Source organism: Aquarana catesbeiana, linkage group LG11, assembly GCF_042186555.1.
Source record: "Aquarana catesbeiana isolate 2022-GZ linkage group LG11, ASM4218655v1, whole genome shotgun sequence".
NCBI lineage: Eukaryota > Metazoa > Chordata > Amphibia > Anura > Ranidae > Aquarana > Aquarana catesbeiana.
In genome coordinates, this window is record NC_133334.1 from 226,940,811 (window position 1) to 226,967,091 (window position 26,281).

Genomic DNA, 26,281 nt, shown 5'->3' on the forward strand with positions numbered 1-26,281 from the left:
AGCCTCAATCACCAGGATCAACCACTCATAAAGTGGGAGGGCAGAGTAAGTGGCCTTGCCCATATGTGAGACCCAACCATGACTGACTGATCCACTACCCAGGCCTGTTCTTGGGGCTCCAGCAGATGAATTGGCTGGTGGGGAGAACAGGGATGGTGGTACCAGAAGTGGAGCAGATGGACTGTCAAGTGAACTTCAACACCTTTTGAGTCCCATGATTGAGACACAATTTATAAACTACGGCTACCTCTCCGGTAATAAATATACCAACATTTCATATATTCAAAAATAGTGTACATTTAGTCTATTATAGAATGTATTAAGTTGGAGGATCAACATCTAGAAACTAGTATTTTCAGTAGGAGAGTTAAACAATGGCATCCTCTGCAAGTACCAGATTCCTTTAAAAGTCTAGAGCATCCAAAACTGATAGCAAATAATAAACAGACACCAGAGTAGGGAAGCACAATACAGCCTACACACCAATAGATGAAAAAGGTATGATCCACTAGCCAAAGCCCACATGCTACTTCTCCTACTGTACATATACCAATCTGGTTTAACAGGAACCCGGCCCAGCAGCATTATAGGAGCTGCCATTGCGGACTTGATTTTGAAAGTTCAGGCTACAGGGTTCTTATCTTTTCTTGGTGGGCAACTGAAGTGAAACAATATAGAGCAGGGGTGTTAAACTCAATTTCATCACGGGCCGCTCAGGAGTATGGTTGCCCTAAAAGGGCTGGTTGTATCTGAAGGTGTGCTACATACCAAGTGAAGAGTTGAGGATTACACTCTGTACAGAGTGCAGGCTTCAGGAGTGCGTTATGTACAGAGTGCAGAGTTCAGGGGAGTGCTATGTACAGAGTTCAGGGGCACACTATGTACAGAATGCAGAGTTCAGGGGCACACTATGTGCAGAGTGCAGAGTTCAGGGGCACACTATGTGCAGAGTTCAGGGGCACACTATGTGCAGAGTTCAGGGGCACGCTATGTACAGAGTGCAGGGTTTAGGGGTGCGCTATGTACAGAGTTCAGGGTTTAGGGGTGCGCTATGCACAGGGTGCAGCTACAAAGTTTCCTAGCATCTCTCTTCTACCTGGACTGGCTCTAGTAACTCCCTGTAGTATAGGTGGCTCTGCCTCGCCTTGCAGGGAGATTGTTGTCTCTCTTAGATTATGGGGATCTGTCCCCGTCATGAGTGTGTGCAGGGATCCAGGAGCCACTGAGAGCAAGGATGCCCATTGTAAACATTGAAGGCTTCTGTGTTTACAAGGGACAGAGGTGAGTGAGAGCCAGAGGTGACAGAACTCCATTCTGCCAAGTTCTGGCTGCAAAACTGGGTGCGAGGGCCACATGACAAGGCCTGGCAGGCCGCATTCGGCCTACAGGCCTTGTGTTTGACATGTGTGATATAGAGCATATCAGGTAATCAAATACATGGCTACATGCGTAACTCAGTAAGTGGTAAAGCAATGGTGATAGCCAGACTGGTAATCTCTTTCAAACACAAGTCGGCAGTGGCAGTTCCAAGATTTCTATACTTTAAAATATCTTTAAGGCTAAGCAGTATAATTTACTTGTTGATACTTTATGCTCCCTTCATTCCCATGAAGAAATCAGGGGATAGAATGTACAGCCTGGAGATAAATGGTGTAATTATTAGAGCAACCGCAGGAAGCAGTAAGCCTAGAGTCCAGTTCCCAGCTGGAAAACCAACGGTTTATGAATACTGATTTATGAATTTTTTTGACACAGAGATGACCTAATGTACATTGCTTCCCAGATCACTTGGAACCACTTATATTAACCTCCCGTCCAGAGAAGGCAATAGCCTAGTGCTACGGTTGCACAGATACTGAGGCCTAATTAAGTTACAGTTTTTATTATTTTTTTATTTAGTACATTGTGCAATTACAATACAGGTACCAACAACGACACTCCAGACACAAATTTTCGATCTCACAACACAGTAATTATGTAAGACCTGACATTCCAAGTGAAAGAGATAGACCTCTGGGCAACAGCTAACAAAACACTACAAATAAACCAGGCAGCTTGTACAGGCCCAGTAGTAAAAAGCAAAAATAACAACCCGGAGCATCTGGATCATGTATCACAATAGATATATGTTGTTGCACCCCCTAAAACCTAACAATAAGCACAAACTACATCACACAATGAATTATTTTTCCAAGTTTAACAAAAACAGAAAGACCTCTTTTGACCCCCAGGCGAGGGCGTCAAGCAAGAAGAGAGGACAAAAACGGGGAGAGAAAAAAACAACAAAAAAAAAAGAAAAAAAAGGGGGGGGGGCAGGGAATTGGGAGAATCATGCGGTGAATAGAGGGATGAAAGGGGCGGAGAACTCCGCTCCATCTGCATCCATTTCCCCCCTAGGGGGGGCAACAGAAAGTCACAGCGCACCGTCATGCATTGACATAAACGAAGAGACCATCGATACACTGAGACGTGCAAGTAAAGGCCATCCATGGCAACCAGGTATCTCTAAACGGATCCAGTTAATTTATAGTTAACCATTCAAGTCCAGACACATTCACCCCTTTTCTGCCCAGGCCAATTTTCAGCTTTTAACACTGTCACACTTGACAATTAATTGTCACAATAAATGACAATTACTCAGGCATGCAACACTGTACCCAAATGAATTTTTTTATAATTTTTTTGGGGACAGATAAAAATTTTGGTGGTATTTAACCACCACTGGAGTTGTTGTTTTTTTTGCTATATAAACCAAAAAAATACCAAAAAATTTTGAAACAAAAACACACTTTTTTCTTTGTCTTTGTTATAAAATCTTGTAAATAAAGAATATTTATTTATAAATTTAGGCCAACATGTATTCTGCTACTTTTTTTTGATAAATATAACACAAAACAGTGTATATCATTTAGTCTGTGTGAAAGTTATCATCTACAAACTATGGTATAAACATTTATAAAGTGATCAATCCAGATTGCCTATCTCATTTTCCTAAAACACCACGACAAATGACCCAGAGCAGCTGACTGCTCTGACTGCTGTTGCTCTTGTGTGTGGTTTTATGGTGAACGCCGCAAAATATATGGTTGCCATTGATGTTAACATATATTGGAGAGTGGGAAACATTGCAGAACCCCAGCCAAGCAGCTTGGGTCGGACCTCTTTATGATGAGATTGTCATTTATAGGCTGATTTGACTCTGTAATGGAGTCTATCAGTTCCGATAAGTGGCAAGCTGGCACTGTCTGCGAGTGTACATGCAGTGTGACAGGCTGCTGTACAACCACAGCACGGCAGTTCTCTCTGCTCTAACAGCCAATCTTTGTGAGAGAAGAGCATGTTGTTTTCTTTCGGTTTGTTATGTTTACCATGTGATTGCTGCGATTAGACATGGTCACACCGATCACCAGGCTTTTGGGTGCGCTCTCTGTAAGCTGTGTACAAGCCTGCAATGCGTGGTGACGTACCATACTGCTCCTATCCCACCATTTATGTGCAGTGGGTGGACGGGGAGCAGTTAAAGGACAACTAAAGGCTCCAGTTACTATGTGATACACAACCCTCATAAAGTGAATAAAAAATGTATTTCACATTCCCTGAGTCCTCTTTTATTTGTGCTTCACACACGTTCACACAGAACGTGGCAGAATTTCATCAGCACAGTCAGTTCTGTCAATCCAGAAAGCACTGGGCAGAATTAGGTGGGGCAAGGTGGTGATTGACAAGCTACAGGCTATTTAATCAGCAGTGACAAACTCGATATCTACATCCCAGCAACATTATCCCACTGTAGTGCTAGTAGGCACAGACTACATGAGAATGGCAACTATGCTCCGAATTCAGGAGTAGTGCAGCATTGTTGCCACACCTGCACAGGAAGCTGCATTAGATGAATTTCACTGGCAGAATCAACAGGGAGGAGAACAGTTTCTCCCCAATTTAATAATCTCTTTACCATATAATTGAAACACATTTACAAAAGTATTTACACAGAAAGCATGAATACATATTAATGTTCTGCTCACTGCTTTTGGCGCTCTTCCTCAGTTCCTTAGTGGAGCTTCTACTTGCAGGGTAAGCTGGCACAGGTTCGTCATACCATCCATCCATTATCCCTGGTCCCTTACCATGGCAGTGTCTGAAATGGAAAAAATATAATACATGTATGTGAGAATCATATCTGGAGATCACCTCTATTTCATCATTTTCTTTTCCTTGGGTTAGTTTTATCTCCCAGATATCAACCTTCATGCAAGAACATCACCCTTCTTCCTTTATGGAGACGAGATGGATCACCATAAACTCTAATTCAAATGATCTTACTGCAGTTAGCAACGATATTCTAACGTTCTACTGAGCACAAAATCTAAGCAATTTGTCAGCAAATGAGGCAATGACAGACAGAGCTTGCTTCAAGTAAGCAGCCTCTTAACCCAACAGCTGCTGCTTCCAGGACCTCAGAAAATGTGTCGCTGTGTATTTGTATAAAAGAGTGTTTTCTGTGTAAGTGTAAAATCTCAGGCAGGGAGTCAGTGGATGCTCTGGGCATATTTAATAAAGAAAGGCAAATAATGGTGGTCATTTGTATAACATTTAGGGAGAAATGTACTCACAAAATAATTTTTATTTATTTATTTATTTTATTTTAGTGACAGGAACAGCCAGACTTTTCAGCTGAGCTTCCTCTGCCACATGTGCATCTTCCTTAAAGTGTTACTAAACCCAGGATCCTGCATCCACTATATCTGATCTCCCACAGTACACAGAACATAGAATTGCAATTATTTTAAATAAATAAATAAAAACTGCTACATACCTTTTCTCATCAGCAGTATATAGCAGTATATAGCACTTGTGACTTCTATCAGTGTGTAGTTAAAGCTGATAGTCCTTTGAGGCTGCAGTACCCCTGACCCTCTGTCTGGACAGTGCTGATTGGCCCTGTGCTGAGCGCACTCTCCCAATCACATGCACTCTCCCTAGAAAAAAAACAAACTTTCAAGCAATACACACCAAACTGAGCATGTGCAGCTTGCCCCCCAAGGCTCTGTTCTATCAGCAGATAGATTGGGGACGGTGAGTATAACAAGCATGCTGAATTTAGGGTTGTGGTATTAGTAACACTTTAAATCTCTATAGGATATCTACTAGAGTACCCTTTCTCAGCCAGTACTTTCAGAGGTTATTATGGGTTCCTTGACAGGTGAGCATTTGTGGACTGATCTCCTGTCTATACTGGCCACCAATGTAATAACCTTTGATGCAAGGGAACAATACACAGACTACGGGGACACTACAATTTTTAATTTCTGTGAGATTTTTTGCCCATTATTATTGTTCATTTCATTTCATGAATAGTATTTATGACTACTGAGAAGCATAGGCTCATTTATGACCAACTAATAAACCAATACCTTGCCCCCCAAAAAGGCACAGAAGCTGATTAAGTTGGAAATAGGGCAAAGCCACAGCTTTATTAAACTTTTCAAAAGTAACAACTTTCCAAATGTACCAAACAACCATGCCAGTCACAGTTATACTGTGAGCACCCATAAAACATAAACTCACATAGTCATTAGTGCCAGACAGGCATTAGACTGACCCCAGAATTTAACTTGAGGGCATAGCGCATAAAGAAACATCAGTTGCTGGCAAGGTCAAAACCGCCAATAAAGCTGTGACAAAACATGACAACGGACGGGAGGGTGGGCAACTCTTGTGACAGCTGAATCACCTCAGCATGGTTGGACGTGCCCCAGTGTAGCCTTTTTCTAGAGTTCAGGGTCCACCAAGTCACCTCAGATCTTTGTAGCAAATCCTAATGGAGCTACTTAACTTCCCTTTTAGGTTCACACCCACAGTGATGCCATGCTTGCAGCAGTCAAGGCTCCCTTTCCCTTAAAGAGATTCAAGGAGTCATAATATTTTTCTCATGTATAGTAGCGGGTGTGTTAAAAAAAAAGATCTGTCCTGGGTATCAAATACCCTAGGATCTTTATCCTTTTACATAAAACTTTCTACAATCACGGTAATTTACCATAAGTTGTACAACCAGGATTTGCTTTGGCTAGAATGCAGCAGTACTCCGTAATGGCACCCCTGGCACTGGCCCTGTGCTCAATCACTTCCGCTGCTGGCTTCTGTGTTTACAAGTGGCGGTGCGCCACCCCTGGCGGCTCAAACAGAACCTTCCCTGCTCTGCACCATTCATAAGACATGAGAGGAGAAGGTAGGGGCATTTACACAGATTCACCAGTCTCGCAACAGTGCCTCCTCCAGCAGCCCTTCACCCAGCCGACACTGAGGACTTCTCTATTCCAGACATCTCAAGCCTCCCGCGAGGTGCGGGAGACTCCTGCATTTCTGCGGCAGCTCCCGCACACCTGCAAGCGCCTTGCAAACTCCCGGGAATGATCGGTGAGACGGGGAACAGCTGTGAACAGCAATCTCCTTTGTATCGACAGCCGCTTCTCCTTCTCTCCCTCCCACGGCTGTCAGCTAAAAAGCTATACAGGGAGATCGGTGTTCACAGCTGTCCCTCCTGCTGCGCTGATCATTCCCAGCTGCTCTGTGTGCTCCTCCCCCGGCCCCCTCCGTGTCCTTCTCCACTCCCTTGTTCTCCTCTGGCCCCCTCCGTGTCCTTCTCCACTCCCTTGTTCTCCTCTGGCCCCCTCCATGTCCTTCTCCGCCCCCCCCCCCGTTCTCCTTCAGCCCCCCTCGTCCCCCGGAGCTGTCTCCCCTTCTCTCCTCTCCCGCCGGTTGCGGGGGGAACTAGTAATTGGACACAGTGAGCGAGTTCGCTCCTGTGATTACTGAACAGAGTAAACTGTGTTTACTCTTCTCAGTTTATGAATGAACAGGAGCCTCTGTCTCCTGTTCATTCATCTATAGTGCTGAGAAAGGGACTGGGGAATCTCTGTCCTCAGTCCCTTTGTCTGTCTCAAAGGGGAGATGTGAGGGGTCTGTTTAGACCCCTGACATCTCACCAAAGCCCCCCCAAAAAATATAAAAAAAAAAATTGTAAAAAAATTCAAAAAAATTAAAAAGTGTAAAAAAAAATAAAATAAACTACTGACACCACTCGTCCCTGCCCTACCAACACTGTCCACTGCCCCAACCCCCTCTCCCCAAAAAGCATTGTGAAGAACAATTAAAAACAAACTAAATTGTAAAAAAAATCAATTATTAAAAATAAAAAAACTACTGACACCATCTACTGCCACATACCACCCACTCCCTTCCCCAGAAGTACTGTGAAAAAATATTGAAAAAGTGATTTAAAAAAATATTTTGCCACAAAGCGCTACCTCCCTGAAATAAGTTTTTGCAGGTTGGGATGTCTGCTATTCTCAGTTCTTGTAGTGAGGGGGAGGGTGGCAGTTGGTCGTAGAGCTTTTCACGGGGGGGGGTGTCGGGGGATGGGGGGGGGGGGGCGGTGTCGGGGGAAGAGCTCTGTGCTGAGAATTCAGGGGGGTGGAGGGGGGTGGTTGGGAGAAGGTCATTTATGGTTGTAAACTGACCTGAGTGTTACCTACATCTGAGTCCTTAGCTCTTGAGCCTTGCACAATATGTACTACTGAGCCTTACAGAATACACACTCCTGAGCCCTGCTCCCTGCTCAATATATACTCTTGATCCCTGCACCCTGTGCAATATGCAATTGTGATCCCTGCATGATACGCACTCCTGTTTCCTGCACCTTGTGCATTATGCACTCCTGTTCCTTGCACCTTGTGCATTATGCATTCCTGTTCCCTGCACCTTGTGCGTTACGCACTCCTGAGCCCTGCACCCTGCGCAATATGCATTGCTGAGACCTGCACTCCGTGCAATTCACACTCTTAAGCCCCATACCTTATTCAATTCTGAGCCCTGTACACTTGATGTACTAGACTCCAGCACCTATTCTCTGAAAAAAAAAAGCCCCATATGCAACCATTTAAGCAGAGGATGTATTACACTAATTTGTTAAAGGCTGCACTAGACAGCAAAACTAATAGAATTTATAACATTTATAAACAAAGCAGAGATCTGTTTGCATGCAATTCATATCTCATGGGGACACAGGCATCCATCTTCCTACTTCGTGTGTACTTGTCTCAATCCAGAGCATTATTAATCATTTCTATTTGCTGCTGTGTTCTTCTGCTATCTGCATTAGTCACGTCTGACAAGTTTTCCTGACACCAAGAGAAAAAAGGTGACAGAGGATCTCCAGCACACAGCCTGTGATTGACAGCCCCAGCTCTGTTCCTGTGTGCAGTGGGTTGGGGTTGTGTAACTTCCCAGCAATCGGCGCTCAAAGCTCTCCTCACTGAGCTCTGCAATATGTAATTTCAGCTCTCCACCCCCTTTTTTTCTGACAGTTCAGGCAAGCTGCAAAAAGTGTGAGGGTTTGTTTCATCTCTGTGTATCACCTGAGGCCAGTCACTTCACTAGGTATATGTAAGGGTTTACAACCACTTTAACTACTTAAGGACCGTAAGGATTAGCCCCCTTAATGACCAGGCCATTTTTTGCGATACGGCACCGTTGTACCCTAACAAAATTGACGTCCTTTTTCCCCACAAATAGAGCTTTCTTTTGGTGGTATTTGATCACCTCTGCGGCTTTTATTTTTTGCGCTATAAACAAAGAGCGACAATTTTGAAAAAAAAACAAAACTTTTTTTTTAACTTTTTGCTATAATACATATCCAAAAAAAATATATATAAAAAAAACAAATTTATTTATCAGTTTAGGCCGATATGTATTCTTCTACAAATTTTTGGTAAAAAAAAAAAATCGCAATAGGCATATATATTATTTGGGGACCAGTGACATTATTACATTGACCAGTGCTATAAAAATGCACTCGCCCGCCGGAAACCTCTATCGTCAACATCTGGCGCCAGCGGGACCCTTCTCCGGATCACCGATCGCACGGGTGAGTCAGTAGAAGCACCGGATGGCGGCCGGAGGGGGGTTGTCCCCTCTCGTTGCCTATAAGAATGATCAAGCAGCTGAACAGCTGCTATGATTGTTGTTATGGTGCAGGGAATCGCCGGCTCTAAAAGAACATATATGAATGATGCCTGTAGCTGCAGGCATCATTCAGATATCAACCGCTCAAACTCAATGACGTCATATGAAGTTGGGCGGGCGGCAAGCGGTTAAACAAAAGAAGACTGACAATTTATATATATATATATATATATATATATATATATATATATATATATATATATTTACTTTCTGCTATAAAACACATAAAAAAAATTGTTAAAAATTTAATTGCTTCATCAATTTAGGCCAATATGTATTCTGCTACATATTATTGGTAAAAAAAATCCCAATAAGCATGTATTGACTGGTTTGCGCAAAAGTTATAGCGTTTACAAACTATGGGATATATTTATGGAATTTTTATTTATTTATTTTTTTCTTGCTAGGAATGGCGGTGATCAGCAACTTATAGCAGGACTGCAATATTGCAGTGGACAAATCGGACACTGACACTTTTATTGGAACCAGTGATACTAATACGGTGATCAGTGAAAAAAAAAATGCAGTCACTGTACTAATGACACTGGCTGGGAAGGGGTTATCATCAGGGGCGATCAAAGGTTAACTGTGTGCCTAGTCTGTGTTTATGCACTGTGTGGGAGGTGCTTTTACCAGTGGAAGGCATGGATCCATATTCCTGGTTTGCAGGAACACAGGATCCATGCCTTCCCTACTGACAGAACGGCAATCTGTCTTGTTCTGCCTGTGTAGAGAATGATCGACGGGTACCAGCGGACATCGAGTCCGCATTGGCTCCCTCTGTACACAATCGAAGTGAGAGCTAGCCACCACGTGTGCGCGCCCGTGACCTGGAAGTGCAGGATCATGTAAATAGCTTTATATGCTGTAGTAGTAAAGCTACAATAGGGAGATTGTAACGTGGTTAAGAGAGGATTTTCCTTCCCTTGGAGAGATCTCATTTCCTGTTGTAGCTTGAGACAAGAAGTAAAGGAAAATCAATCCAAAGGGGCACAGACATAAAAAAATGACGGGGGGGTCAGTATTTACTCTATCCTTCATATTTACTGTACTTTAAAGCGGTATTAAACCCAAAGCCAAAAATGTATTATATTGCAGCCTACCAATCATTAGAGGTGGTGCCAACATCAGCTTTTTTTCCCCTTTGTTTTCATCTGGTGATCTGACCAGTAACACACCTCCTGAATTAGTGAGACAAAACTCTGGAGGAACGAGAACCAGAGGCACAACAGACATTGTCAGCCTGGGGGCGAGTAGTGTTAAATGTATTAGTGGATTTAGATACACTGACAAATTGAAGCCAAACTCCAGCTCAAATTTTGTAATCAGTTACAGCAGTTTTTTTTTTTACTTTTAGGATAAAGGTTTTATATGAATCAATAAAGGCTGATTATTTTAATCACCCCTGCCAGTATTAAAGTGGGATTCCGTCCCTGAAAAAAAACATTTAAAAGTCAGCAGCTACAAACACTGTAGCTGCTGACTTTAAATAAGTACTTACCTGTCCTGGGTGCCCGCGATGTCGGCCGCCCGAGGCCGACCCGTCCCTCGGCTCTCGGGTCCCAGAACTGCCATCTTAAGTAAGGGACACAGGCAGTGGAGCCTTGCGGCTTCACTGCCAGTTTCCTACTGTGCACGCGCGAGCGGCGCGGCGTGAATGGCCCCATGGTGTTCCGGGAACACACACAGTTCCCAGAAGACAACAGGGCCGCTCACCGAGGAGCAGAACACGCCGCGGAATAGGAAGAGGCAGATTAGGAAGACTGCCTAGCAACAAGGGTTTAGGTAAGTTTAAATTTTTTTTTTTCAAATGTTTTTTTTTTTAAATTTTTTTAGGATTTTTCATGCAATTTTTTTTTTTAGGGTGGCCCTCCACTTTAAGTGGTTTGTCTCATCCATGTAAACTAATATATTCTGTTGGAGGGCTTGTGAAACACAATAGGCTTGCTGGTTGGATCACCAGATGAAAATAGAACAAAAAAAGCCTAAAAAAAAGAAAACTAATGCAATCATCAGATCTAAGAACTGGTAAGCTGCAATATAATAAATGTTTGCTTTTGGGTCCAATACTGCTTTAACTGACTTCAAACCAGAAACAAATGTATGCTGGCTGCATGCCGTCAGTCGATGTTGTATATACTGAGTGTGACGGATCCTATCCCACACTCCACTGAGTGCCTCCGTCAATAACACCGCTTACTCCAGTATGACCATCAGACAGATATAATATTATAGCTGCAGTAAATACAAGTCTAGTCGATAATAGCTTGTAGAATCTTGACTGCTTTATTGGACAGAACACAGCCTTTTTATACACATTTAACACAAGGGGTTAGATAACGAGGTAGGGCTGACTCATGGACACTCCCCCCTCCCCTCTAGCAAAAACTTAAAAGACAATAATATAATTAACATGTTAATTAACACAACACTTAAGGCAGACCTGGTGACCAGACAGTTCGTCTCTGCAGGTTAATGTGATCAGCTCTTTCAAGAATCATGTATTGGGCAAGTTCAAAAAAAATAAAAGATTAATATAGAAATACCAAATAACAGGGTGAATGTGGACAGAAAAAGGTCCTTGCAGCCAGTGTCCGCGACAGTGCCCCCCCCCTGTCCCATAGTCCGGCAGACCCAACTAGATCCACCACGGGTCAGCTTGGGGCTGTCCGGGAGAGTTTTATAGTTCCGTTTGCCGGGAAAGTCCATCAGCATTCCCATTCTGCTTTCCTGGCCGATACTGTATGGTAAAATTGTAGGGCTGCAGTGCCAAGCTCCATCGTAACAAACGTCCATTATCCCTGGAGACCCGATTAAGCCAGATTAATGGATTGTGGTCGGTGAGCACCGTAAAAGATCGTCCGTAGAGATAAGGTTGGAATTTCTTGAGAGCCCACACCAGCGCCAAACACTCCTTCTCCACGGCTGCATAACCGACTTCCCTGGGTAGCAGCTTCCGACTGATGTAGGCCACTGGGTGCTCACCACCATCAGGTCCTACTTGGCTCAGTACTGCCCCCAGACCGAATGTAGAGGCATCTGTGTGGACACAAAAACGTTTGGTTGGGTCAGGGGCAGCTAGAACAGGAGCTGAAGTTAGTGCATTCTTTAATTGTTGGAAGGCAGCTTCACACTCAGGGGACCACAGTACCTGTCGGGGAAGGTGCTTCTTAGTCAGGTCTGTCAGGGGCTTAGCGATGGAACTATATTGCGGGACAAATTTCCTATAGTACCCAGCTGTGCCGAGGAACGCCAGGACCTGGGTTTTAGTACGGGGGGTTGGCCACTTGGCAACTGCCTCAATCTTAGCAGGCTCAGGTCGTTGTTGTCCACTGCCTACTCGATGTCCAAGGTACTGTACCTCGGACATCCCTATGCTGCATTTCTCTGGCTTAAGGGTTAGTCCTGCAGCCTTGATGCGGTCTAGCACGACACCCAGATGAACCAGATGGTCCTCCCAGGTATCACTGTAGATCGCAATGTCGTCCAGATATGCACAAGCATAGTCCTGGAGGCCATCGAGGAGTTGGTCTACCATCCTCTGGAAAGTCGCCGGTGCATTCTTCATCCCAAATGGCATTACTTTAGACTGGTATAAGCCAAATGGGGTAATGAACGCCGATTTCGGAATAGATTCCGCATCCAGAGGAATTTGCCAGTATCCTTTGCATAGGTCAAGGGTTGTCAGGAATTTTCCCCGAGCAATGCGATCTAACAGATCATCGACCCGGGGCATAGGGTAAGCATCAGTGGTGGTGCACTCATTTAATCTGCGGTAGTCTACACAGAAGCGAGTTGTGCCATCCCGCTTCGGTACAAGGACCACCGGGGAAGCCCAGGGGCTGCTGGATGGCTCAATGACTCCCAATTCAAGCATCTCCTTAATCTCATGACGCATCCCCTCTCTCACTGCGTCAGGTATCCGGTAAGCTGCCTATCTTAGTGGCAGTTGTCCCGGGGTCTCCACACGGTGCACTGCCATAGTAGTGTACCCAGGGACTGTGGAGAACATTTCCCTTCTCTGACTAAGGACCTGTCTAGCTTGTTCTCTCTGCGTCGGCCCTAGCTGGTCGTCAAGCTTTATCATCTCTATCCCTGCAGTAATTCTATTTAGCTCCGGGAGCACCAGCAGGGGAAGATTCTCAGAATCTTCCACAGCTGGAGCACATATAGCGGCTACCTCTCCTGATCTTTCCCAGTATGCTTTCAACATGTTCACATGAAAGGTCCGTCGGACTCTTTCATCCACTAGGTAGGTTGTGTCACAGAGCTTTGCCACAACCCGGTAAGGTCCCTGCCAAGTGGCCTGTAACTTGTCCTGCTTTGTTGGTCTGAGGGCAGGAACCTTCTGCCCAACCCCCAGAGTGCGGTTCCGAGCAGTACGATCGTACCATCGTTTCTGCCGCCTTTGGGCAGCCCGAAGGTTCTCCTGGACAGTGTCCGTGAGCTCCTTCAGTCTGTCCCTAAACTCAAGAACGTATGCTACGATAGAGGACCCTTGGGGATCAATTCCCCCTTCCCAGTGGGCTCTGACTAGATCTAGGGGCCCCCTCACCCGCCTCCCATACAGTAACTCAAATGGGGAGAACCCGGTAGATTCCTGCGGCACCTCCCGATAAGCGAAGAGAAGGTGTGGCAGATATCTCTCCCAATCCCTGTGAGAGGTTGCAAATGTCCTAAGCAGCTGTTTCAGTGTTCCATTGAACCTCTCACACAGTCCGTTGGTCTGGGGGTGATAGGGAGAGCTCTGTAGGGGCTTTATCCCACACAGCCTCCATAACTGCTGAGTGAGCTCAGCAGTGAACTGGGTCCCCTGGTCAGAGATGATTTCCCGAGGGAAACCCACCCTGGCAAAGATCCGGAGCAAAGCATCAGCCACAGTTTCTGCATGGATATTTGCCAGGGGAATGGCCTCCGGGTACCGGGTGGCATAATCCACCACAGTAAGGATATATCTCTTCCCAGAAGGACTAGGTCTGGGCAATGGTCCAACCAGGTCTACGGCAACACGGCTAAAGGGTTCATCAATGATCGGTAAAGGGTGTAGGGGAGCTTTCAGCGGGCCCCCATGCTTACCCACCCGCTGGCATGTGTCACAGGTCCGGCAATACTGTCGGACATCCCCTGTAATCCCCGGCCAAAAAAACGACTGAGTCAGACGGTGGAGGGTCCGGGACATCCCCAGGTGTCCGGCTAAGGGTATGTCATGCCCAATGCGCAGCAGGTCATGACGATATTTCTGCGGCACAACCAGCTGCCGCTTGGGTGGATGGGAGGCTGTCTTTCCCTCAGTAACCCGATGGAGTAATCCCTGGACCCACTCTATTCGCTCCCTCTCCAACCCCCCAGGGTCCAATCCTGCTCTTTCCCTATAGCTAGCTAAGGAAGGGTCGCTAAGAGTTGCCTGAGCAAATTCTTGGGGAGAAGCCCAAGTCGGGATAGGGTTAGTTGGGGTAGTACAGTCTAGGTCAGGGGTGACAGGTCTTACCTGGGTCCCGTCCTCGAGGGAGCGCACCTCCATCCGGGCTTGCTGGCGGGTGGTAACAGGATAGGCTTCCGGGGATACATCCAGGGAGAAGGCTGAATTTAAACGTCCCAAATCGTTGCCCAACAAAACCTCTGCAGGTAAGTTCTGCATTATTCCCACTTCCACTTCTTTGGCCCCCGAACCCCAATCAAGGTGAACCCTGGCAGTGGGGACCCGCATAACATTTCCCCCGGCCACCCGCACAGCCACAGACCGTCCCGTCTGCTCTGCCGGGTTTATCATTCGGGACTGTATCAGGGTAATAGTAGCTCCCGTGTCCCGCAGTCCCTGGGCAGCCCGACCATTAATCCACACGGCTTGTCGATGGTGCAAACGATTATCTGTAGTGGCAGCTTGCACAGGGTCTGCCTCATGTAGAATTCCAATATTCTCCTCGCTTGGGTAAGTCACATCATCTCTCTCCAGACAGTGTGCAGCAGCCCGGGCAGGTCCAAGGGGCCTGTTGTTCCGCGCGTCCTGGGAAACATTCTGCGGACAATACCTCCTAACATGCCCTGATTGGTTGCATCTGTAGCAGAGGTCCCCTTTTCCTCGTGAAGATGGTAGCTGAGTGGGGCCGGGGATTGACGGCTGGTGTGGAGGGGCAACGCTCCGTGGAATGTTGGGGACAGGCCGAGCTGGGGTCTTAGGCTCTGGTTGTACAGTCCGCCTTGAATCCACGTATTGGTCAGCTAGGGTGGCAGCTTCATCTACTGTGACTGGCCGCCGATCCTTTACCCAGTCTCTAACTTCATGTGGGGTATGATCATAGAATTGTTCCAGGAGGATTAGCTGGAGCGCATCTGCCATGGTAACAGCTTGGCGCCCGGTCATCCAACTCTCCGCTGCTCGGGTCATTTGATGAGCCCATTCTGTGTAAGGCTCTCTCTCCTTTCGGCGGAGGTTGCGAAACCTCAAACGGTGTGCCTCTGGAGTAATGCCGAAGCGAGCCAATAGTCTTTCTTTTACCCGGTCATAGTCCTGGCTGATCTCATAAGGGACATTATTGTACGCCTCTGCAGCCCTTCCTGTGAGACGGCTGACCAGGAGCGTGACCCAATCTGCTTTATTGACACCTTGGAGACCGCATTGACGCTCAAACATTTGCAGGTAAACATCCATCTCATCTTCACCATCTTGAAACACGCGGAAGGCGGCATAGGGTAGCTTTTTGCGGGCCGCTGGAGCTTCCCGGTTGAACATAACTGACGCTCCTTGGTCCCGCTGGAGTTCAGCCATTCGCAGCTGGGACACCTCTGTTAACACTTGACTGATAACCTCCTGCGGGGGGTGAGTACCATACAAGGCCAGTCGCCACTGGACGTCACGCTGGAACTTTGCCGCCTCTGAGGTATCTGCTGGTGGGTTACTGGCCTGGTCAATCTCCATTAGTTCGGTGATGAGAGTCGCTTTGGATTTGTTGCTGGAGACTTTTCCACGGGCTTCCAAGAGATCCTTCAAGGTGCTGCGCTTGAGTCTGGCGTAGTGATGTTCCATCTGCTGTTAGGAGCAGGGGGTCCCGGTGGTGATTTGGGTGTGCCTAGGCAAGAGGAGCATCCCAGAGCTTGCCACCAATTGTGACGGATCCTATCCCACACTCCACTGAGTGCCTCCGTCAATAACACCGCTTACTCCAGTATGACCATCAGACAGATATAATATTATAGCTGCAGTAAATACAAGTCTAGTCGATAATAGCTTGTAGAATCTTGACTGCTTTATTGGACAGAACACAGCCTTTTTATACACATTTAACACAAGGGGTTAGATAACGAGGTAGGGCTGACTCATGGACACTCCCCCCTCCCCTCTAGCAAAAACTTAAAAGACAATAATATAATTAACATGTTAATTAACACAACACTTAAGGCAGACCTGGTGACCAGACAGTTCGTCTCTGCAGGTTAATGTGATCAGCTCTTTCAAGAATCATGTATTGGGCAAGTTCAAAAAAAATAAAAGATTAATATAGAAATACCAAATAACAGGGTGAATGTGGACAGAAAAAGGTCCTTGCAGCCAGTGTCCGCGACACTGAGCTTATGAAGATATAAAGAGGGAGTTCAACAGGGGCAGCAAGAGTGTCATATAAAGATGTGCTAAAGGGAAACTGAGAATACCAACACAGAAGGGAACAGAAGTATAAGAGCAAAGGTGGATGAGGCCAAACAGCCCACAGAGGAGTTTGTGTGTCAAACTGTTGCAACTATAAATGTCAGAAGTGAAGCAGAGTAGCCAGAGGAGGTCTGAGCTATGTATTATGTTGAAGTGGGATTTTAAAGGGAGATAGTGCTTCTGTTAGTAGTAGGTCAGTACCACACAGGTTAATAAAATATATAAATTTTTACTGAAAGATAATTAAAATGCTATGTATATGCATAACAGACATAACATGTAAGAACATCAACATGACCATCCAGTAGTGTATTCAGAATTAATTCGTGATTGTCAGCCAACATGTTTCGCAAAGAATTTTTTCGCTTCATCGGGGCATAAAAACGACATCACTAATTCATTTCAACTGTATAGAGAACAAATAACTATAATTACATGGTGGCCACGCATGGTTATACAGCAAACTAATGGTACAAGAAATCTAATGGAGGATTAATTCCAATAACTCTCACCTACTAGTACAGGTCTAAAGAGCAGAGCAACCACCACCATTGCCAGACGTTATCTAATGCACCAACTGGAGCATAGTACCTATGGGTGCCAGGTCCCAACAGGATAATGCCAACAGGAGAACTGGACCGCACAGTTGCAGGGCAAGAATCTGGCAAAACATGTGATAAAAGGAAAAGGAGACTCCTAAGTTCCTTATCAAAGAATAATAATAAATATACATAGCAACAGTAATGGGGAATCACTTATCCCAAATAATACTGAAGCAGGAGTGAATTTCAATACGATGTAATGGTAGAGAACGGGCTGGGGAGCCAATCCCTATGTTTAAAGTGCCATATAAGGCAAAGATCTAGTTGACAGAAAATCCTTCTAAATAAAAGGCATGGTAATAACTACATGCAGATAGGGGCTAAAGGGATGTAAACCTCTAGCAGATATGGAAACCAAGCTAACCAAACCTTACAGCTAATTTGGCTTCCATATCTGCTAGAGGTTTACATCCCTTTAGCCCCTAACTGCATGTAGTTATTACCATGCCTTTTATTTAGAAGGATTTTCTGTCAGCTAGATCTTTGCCTCCATTAGATTTCTTGTACCATGTGTTTGCATGGCCACTATGTAATTATAGTTATTTGTTCTCTATACAGTTGAAATGAATTAGTGATGTCGTTTTATGCCCTGATGAAGCGAAAAAATTATTTGCGAAACATGTTGGTTGACAATCAGGAATGAATTCTGAATACACTACTGGATGGTCATGTTGATGTTCTTACATGTTATGTCTGTTATGCATATACATAGAATTTTAATTATCTTTCAATAAAAATGTATATATTTTATTAACCTGTGTGGTACTGACCTACTACTAACAGAAGCACTATCTCCCTTTAAAATCCCACTTCTTCCTGAAAGAGTGCCATCTTTCTTTTTATCTTTGTGTCTCATATCTAGGGATTGGGAGATCCGCCTCTGTTATTTCCTGTCTATGGTCCAACCACTCATTATTGTAAACTATGTATTATGTTGTCTAAACTATTTTCACTTTCTTGGCACACAGTGATTAGAAGAAACAATTCTGCAGATACATCTACAGCTTTGCCGATATTTAGAGTATATTAAATCAGATGAAGTGATAATGCTTGTAGTGCTACTCTTAGCAAAAAAGGAAAGTATATGTAGTCCGGCTGGTACTCAGGAATGGGATGCTAGCGAAAAATGTCAGCATCCAGTAGTGTATAGCATACTTAGAAAAATCACAGCTCAACCCCATGCAGTCTATGTGGTTAACATGTATAAGTTGGCCTGAGCCCTGCACCAATCCACACGCTACGCCCTCTGACATGTTTCGCCCCACCCAACGGGGCTTAGTCATAGAGGTGACCTCCTTAGTCATAGAAGTCATAGACCTCCTTAGTCATAGAGGTGACAGATGAGCTCCCTGGCTGACCTGTTGTGTTCTAACAGGGGGACGGCGCCCCCGTCAGAACACTCCGGGAGCTGGTTTTCCAGCATGCTCGTCCGACAGAAGCGCGCCAAACGGCCAGCTTCTGTAGGACTGGCTGCCAAACACACGGGCCGAATGTCAAACAGTTTTTATTGAACCAGCCGATGTCGCCTGGCAATTTCCAGACATATTGCATAATCATGCATGTTCTCCCCACATCAAAGGAAATGGCCCTACAGAGAGCATTGCGTAATACTTTGTTCTAGGTTGTCTTTATCTGTAGCCCATCTAGAAGTCATATGTACATTATGTATGTTTTTGGCAAGTTGTAAGATCAAATTGCTGATAATCTAATATCATAGAAAGGGGCAATATATAATTCATTTGAGGTGGTCATAGGTCAGGATGACACAACACTGCTTCACAGAATACAGGTGACCTCAGTTCTAGCTATTTTTGGAGCTTGTAGCAAAAACTCTTTTATACTAAATAGAAGTGGCATTTTTTAATATCTCTGCTGTTATACCAAGGTAGTTACCATAGTTACACTAAGTGATTTTCATTTCCATGGAGACACATGACCCAGACAAAAATTTAAACTCTGGTCCTGCACATTGCCATGACTTGTGTAACTCTATGTAACAATCTCGGCTTCTCTAAACAAGCTCAAATCAGAGCCTTTAATGTGCTGCATTCATGCTATAGATGTAAAATCCAGAAGTGTATTGCCCCGTACACACGGTCGGATTTTCCGACGGAAAATGTGTGATAGGACCTTGTTGTTGGAAATTCCGACCATGTGTGGGCTCCATCACACATTTTCCAACGGATTTTCCGACAAAGTTTGAGAGCAGGCTATAAAATTTTCCGACAACAAAATCCATTGTCAGAATTTCCGATCGTGTGTACACAAATCCGACGCACAAAGTGCCACGCATGCTCAGAATAAATAAAGAGATGAAAGCTATTGGCTACTGCCCCGTTTATAGTCCCGACGTACACCGCGTCACCGCGTTCAGAATGATCAGATTTTCCGACAACTTTGTGTGACCGTGTGTATGCAAGGCAAGTTTGAGCCAACATCCGTCGGAAAAAATCCTAGGATTTTGTTGTCGGAATGTCTGATCAATGTTCGACCGTGTGTACAGGGCATAAGAGTCATGTCTGTAAGAAAAAAACATGAAAGCTATTTCCATAAAGCTATATAACTGTACATGTGCGACTGCAGAGCAGGGAATTTCCAGGCAGATGTTTTCTCCGGTACAGGTGACCCGTACTTCCTGGCTGGCTCGTGCACACACTGAATGAGGAAGAATCACTCAATTACTTCAGGAGCAAAGATGGTGGAATTGGACAAGGCATATGGTAACGGCAGAGTGGATCAAAATAGCACAATGATGGATCCACTGCATAGGTGAGTATGTAAACTGAGTGTAACCCTGAATAACACATAAAGAGGGGGGGACCGGGGGACAGTGAACTTCCTTTTCAAGTCTTCCCACATTGTTGTCTGGAAAGGGCAAACTTCAGTTTGTGTGCTACCGTGAATATATTCAAAGCAAAGGCATCAGCATTGTAAATATCCTCAAATCTTTTCCAATTCTCACCAGGCATTCGTCCCTGAATGCATAAGGGTCCTAAATGTGACTACCACTCAGTACAGCGCTCAGCCCCATCCACCGCGGAAGACTTCCCTCAGAAGTTCGGCCCCTTACCTCCGCCGCCAGGCCAGTTAGAAAGTGCAGCACGCTTTGCGCATGCGCAGTAGTGAACCGGCTTCACTGGCTTCACTGCCGGGTTAACTTACTACGAATGGTGGCAGCAGCACCCGACAGCTGATCCGAAAATCGCCTGGGGTGCCGACATCGCAGGATCTCTGGACAGCTAAGTGTCCCAATATTAAAAGTCAGCAGCTACAGTATTTGTAGCTGCTGACTTTTAATTTTTTTCATGGGGGGAGGAACTCCGCTTTAACTGTGCATATTTTAAGCAAAAAACTGTTACATATACAAAGCCAAATCTGTCACAGATGTTAGGAAAACTTGCAGTGGGGCTGTCCAGGATTGTAGGATGCAGGGTCATAAATACACAGAAACCATTGCAAATCCTTTACTAAATGAAAGGCAGCTGGATTTGCGCCTAATTCCTTCTGCATCTTTCCTGATAAATCCCCTCGATATGCACATTAAAAATGGTATATACATTGTCATAATCCTATACGGTATTAAGCTTTAAGTTTAAACATCCACATAAATTGTGGTTTAAATGCTTATGTGAAGAACCAGCCCGCTTCACTGAAAGCACTTTCCATATACCCATCAAAACTACAGATATTCCTCGTTTAACGACTTACATGTTTAACGACTGCTCGGACTTACGACTAGCTCTCCCCACCTGAACGGCACGCTGTGCATCATTGTATTGTACAGTACAGTATTTTCATTTGTGTTCTGTACTTATGCAAATTAAAATAACGTTGTTGAGCTGGAGTTTTGTGTTTAGACTTTTTTTTCACAATACAGTACAGTACAGTAGTTAAGAATGCCTAAAATATTGATTTCTTGTGACTCCACGTTTAACAACCATATATTCTACAAAACAATTTTTGTGGAACACATGATGATGAACAGAAAAGGTCTCACCAGTAACTGGAAGAAAAAATGCTTATTTTCATGAACAAAAGAACTACATTTGGAAATTGTGTTACCAAATTTTTACATATCACTTACTGGTGTATATCAGTTACAAAAGAGCGCCATATAATACCTAGCAGTCCATTTAAAGTGTAAAGCAGCCTTAGCCTAGGCTCCTCCAAGGCCACAACCCATGACACATCTGGAGGTCTGGAGACCTCTATGACTAAGCCCTGTGAACAGGACGAAATGTGTCAGGGGCGTGGCCAGGAAGGAGTCTAGGTTGAGGTTGATTCACACTTTAACTGGGCTGCTAGGGGCGCAATGTCTTTGGATCACATCAGTTACAAAAGCACTTTGCATATAAGCAAATACACTATATTACCAAAAGTATTGGGAGGCCTACTTTTACATGCACATGAACTTAAGGCCTCATTCACACGAGGCGGACTCCGTTTCTACGGAGTCCACCTCGGTCCGCTGGCTCAGATCTGTTGATCTCCGCTGAGCCGGCGGATGACAGGTCCCTCTCTGCTCACTGAGCGGGGAGGGGCTTGTCAGGCGCCGCTGTCGCCTATGGAGGGATCGGACGAAAACGGACAGCGACGGACCTGGACGTAGAGCCATCCGTCTGCTTTTAGCGGAACGGACCGGGTCGGATGTCAGCGGACATGTCTCTGCTGACATCCGACACTCCATAGACTAACATGGAGCGCCCGTTCAGGTCCGCCGTCAAAACTGACAGGCGGACCTGAACGGTCCGATCATGTGAAAGGGGCCTAAATGGCATCCCAGTCCATAGGGTTAAATATTGAGTAGGCCCAACCTTTGCAGCTATAACAGCTTCAACTCTTCTGGGAAGGCTGTCCACAATGTTCAGGAGTGTGTCTATGGGAATGTTTGACCGATCTTCGAGAAACACATTTGTGAGGTCAAGCACTGATGTGGAAGAGAAGACCTGGCTTGCAGTCCCCACTTTAATTCATTCCAAAGGTGTTCTATCGGGTTGAGGTCAGTCAAGTTCTTCCACCCCAAACTCACTCATCCATGTCTTTATGGACTTTGCGTTGTGGTGCACTGGTGCAAATCATTTGGTGGAGGGGGGATTATGGTGTGGGGATAGTTTTTCAGGGGTTGGGCTTGGCCCCTTAGTTCCAGTAAAGGGAACTCTTAAGGCGTCAGCATACTAACACATTTTGGACAATTTCATGCTGCCAACTTTGCGGGAACAGTGTGGGGATGGCCCCTTCATTTTCCAACATGACTGCGCACAGTATCTTCTGAAGCCTTTCTACTTACCTAACCTGGAGTTCAGATTTAAATGTCACTATTAAAAGCAAGCAGTGTAAGTACCCGAATTTGACTTGGTATCAGCCTTTTGTAATTTAAGTACAGAGCTGGGAGAGGGAGGAAATCAGTTGTGCTGCAGTGCTCATGTGCTAACAAGAGGCAGGGCTGTTTTGTATAGGAGACTTGTGCACATATCAGGTCTGTATAGACAGAAATACAAGGCTTTTAACAGGTAAAATATTTTCAATATACAGTTGTGCTCATAAGTTTACATACCCTGGCAGAATTTATGATTTCTTGGCCATTTTTCAGAGAATCTGAATGATAACACAAAAACATTTCTTTCACTCACGGTTAGTGTTTGGCTGAAGCCATTTATTATCAACCAACTGTGTTTACTTTTTAAAATCATAATGGCAACAAAATGACCCTGATCAAAAGTTTACATACCCTGGTGATTTTGGTCTGATAACATGCACACAAGTTGAAAAAAAGGGGTTTGAATGGCTATTAAAGGTAACCATCTTCACCTGTGATCTGTTTGCTTGTGTGCATGAAGGTTCAGCTCCCTGTATCCCTGCACCCGCTTCCTGCTTCCTGTTTGAACCTGATCTCCTGACCACCGGCTTGCCTTTGATTATCCTTGCTTTCTGCCTGCCACTGATCCCGGACTGTCCTGACTACAAATCTGCCTGCTCCTCTGTACCGCGTTGCCCCCCTGTTGCCAACCCTGCTTGTGACCCGACCTGCCTGCTCCACTTCTGCTCTGCACCTGCTGCCTGTGCTTCAGTTGATCGGTGATCTCCAGAACCACCTTTACCGGGATCCTCCTGCGGCTAACCCGCCAGGCTCTCATACCATTCTGTGCTCCCGTGCCTCCTGTCCATCCTACCAGGGGCCGGGAACCAGATACGTAAGGGAGGCCTCCCCCTGCTACATCGGGCTCATCGATCTGGTACGTGGAAGTCTGACAGTATCGGACAGCCATGTCTGAGCCCGAGCAGGGAACCTCCCCCATGGAGGAACTGTGTAGACACCTGGCGGGTCTCACACAAGCCGTGAAGAGCCTCCACGAAGGCTATACAAGGTTGGAAGAACGAGTCCAAGTCCTGTCTGCTCCAACCCATCCTCAAGCCGCTTCATCTGCCGGAGTGTCATCTGCACCCTCAGTAGTAATGCTACCTCCTGAGCCTAGGGTACCCATACCCGAAAGATTTTCTGGGGACCGTAGTAAATACTGGACCTTTCGCAATGCCTGCGAACTATACTTCGCTCTGCAACCCCACACTTTTTCCTTGGAGGCAACCAAGGTGGGCTTCGTAATTTCCCTCTTATCCGGTGAACCACAGACCTGGGCTCACCGCCTCCTGGAGCAAAAATATGGAGCCCTGGATAACCTTGATGCTTTTTTTTATCACCATGTCACAGTTGTATGAGGACCCCCAAGTGACAGCAAGTGCGGAAGCCGCCTTGCACGCCCTTCAACAGGAGCGTAGAGCTGCAGAGGACTATGTGGTGGAATTTAGGCGGTGGAGCTCCGACACTGGTTGGAATGACGCGGCTTTGCGTTATCAATTCCGCATGGGATTGTCTGATCCCTTGAAGGATGAGTTGGCACGGGTCGGAATACCCCAAACCCTGGATGAGCTCATCAATCTGTCTATTCAGATCGACCGACGCCTCAGAGAGCGTCGCTCCGAGAGATCTACCAGCCAATTTCGCCCTACCTGGATGCTCCCCATGGTTCCGAGTTCTCCCAGCCAGCCTTTTCCGGCACCGGCCACACCGGTTCTTGATACCTCCGAACCAATGCAGCTTGGTCTGCTCCGTCCCTCTCTCAATCCAGAAGAGCGCCAGCGCCGAAGAGTCAACAACCTCTGCATGTACTGTCTGGGAGTCTGGACACTACGTGAGGTCTTGCCCTAACAAGACACTTAAGTCTCTGCCAATCTCTTCAATTTGTGCATCTGCTCTCCCTAACCCTGCTAATCACCTTGCTCTCTCTATCATCTTACAGCTTCCAGGAAGGAATATTCCAGTTACGGTCATAATTGACTCAGGAGCCTGCAGCTGTTTCATTGACCTAGCCTTCCCTGCAAACCATCACATCCCTCTCCAGTCTAAAAATCGGGGACTTGCTGTACATCTCGCTGATGGCTCCTCTCTTCGTTACGGTCCCGTCACGCAGGAAACCATCCCTTTGTTGGCCACCATGGGCTCCAACCACCAAGAACTCCTGCGCTTGGATGCCATCTCTTCTCCTCTTTTTCCCATCATACTGGGGATGCCATGGTTGCAGGCCCATAACCCCAGCATCGACTGGTCTAGCGGGGAAGTCAAGTTCCTTTCCAAATATTGCCAGCAACACTGCCTACATACGAGTCCTGTTGAATCTACCCAACTACTTTGCTTGGATACCGATTCCAAATTCCAATAGGTGATCCCTGCGCCCTATCGAGACTTTCTTGACGTTTTTAGTAAAAAGGGAGTAGAGACTCTACCTCCTCACAGGCCTTACAATTACCCAATCGAGCTGTTACCTGGAGCGGAAGTTCCCTTTGGGAGGATTTTCCCATTAACAGAGCAGGAGTTGGATACTCTAAAAATATACATCGACGAGAACCTAAAGAAAGGGTTTATCTGCCCATCCACCTCTCCAGCTGGGGCTGGTATATTCTTTGTGGAGAAAAAGGATCATTCCTTACGTCCTTGTAATGATTATCGGGAACTAAACAAGATAACTATTAAAAACCGTTATCCTCTACCTTTAGTGCCTGAACTCTTCCAAAGACTGGGATCTGCAGTAATTTTTACCAAATTAGATCTCCGTGGTGCATACAATTTAATTTGTATTCGGGAAGGAGACGAGTGGAAAACAGCTTTCCGCACCAGATTCGGGCATTTCAAATACCTTGTTATGCCCTTCGGCCTGTGCAACGCACCCGCGACGTTTCAACATTTTGTCAATGACATTTTCCATGATTTCCTGGACTTATATGTTATTGTTTATCTAGACGATATCCTGATCTTCTCCTCCTCAGTCTCCGATCATCGCAGGCACGTCAGAAATGTTTTAGCTCGGCTCAGGCAGCATGGACTTTACGCTAAACCGAAAAAATGCCAATTCGAACTTCAAAGCATCCAGTTTCTAGGCTTAATCATCTCTGTTGAAGGTATTAAAATGGACCCCCAAAAGGTATCAGCCATTCTGGAATGGCCCGCTCCCTCCGATAAGAAAGGGGTTCAAAGGTTCATTGGCTTCTCCAACTTTTATAGAAAGTTCATTAGGGGCTTCTCTGCAATAATTGCCCCCATCACCGAATTAACTAAGCAAGGGAATCGGTTCCATTGGTCTCCTAAGGCACAATCCGCCTTCGAAAAACTCAAGGAGCTATTCACCTCTGCTTCTATCTTAAAACACCCACATCCTGCTTTACCATTCGTCCTCGAAGTGGACGCTTCAGAGGTTGCAGTCGGAGCTGTTCTGTCCCAACGGCAAGGCCCCAAGGCTCTTCTCTACCCGGTGGCCTTTTTCTCTCGTAAACTCTCTTCAGCGGAGAGAAATTACGATGTTGGTGATCGGGAGCTTCTGGCCATCAAGTCCGCTTTGGAGGAGTGGCGTTACTTACTGGAGGGTGCAGCACATCCCATTCTGGTCTATACGGATCACAAGAATCTGGAGTACCTCCGAACGGCCAAGAGACTGAAACCACGGCAAGCAAGGTGGGCTCTATT

At 45.7% G+C, this 26,281-nt stretch overlaps 1 protein-coding gene across 3 annotated transcripts in view; it reads right to left on the reverse strand.

Annotated features, from left to right (window-relative positions):
- Positions 1-26,281, reverse strand: part of NECAB2 (N-terminal EF-hand calcium binding protein 2) — a 370,725-nt gene that overhangs the window by 43,611 nt on the left and 300,833 nt on the right. For all 3 annotated transcript variants that reach the window (XM_073605449.1, XM_073605451.1, XM_073605452.1), the window contains one exon: positions 4,026-4,138. In XM_073605449.1, coding sequence (XP_073461550.1) covers positions 4,026-4,138 — 113 coding nt within the window. The remainder of the gene's footprint in view (positions 1-4,025; positions 4,139-26,281) is intronic.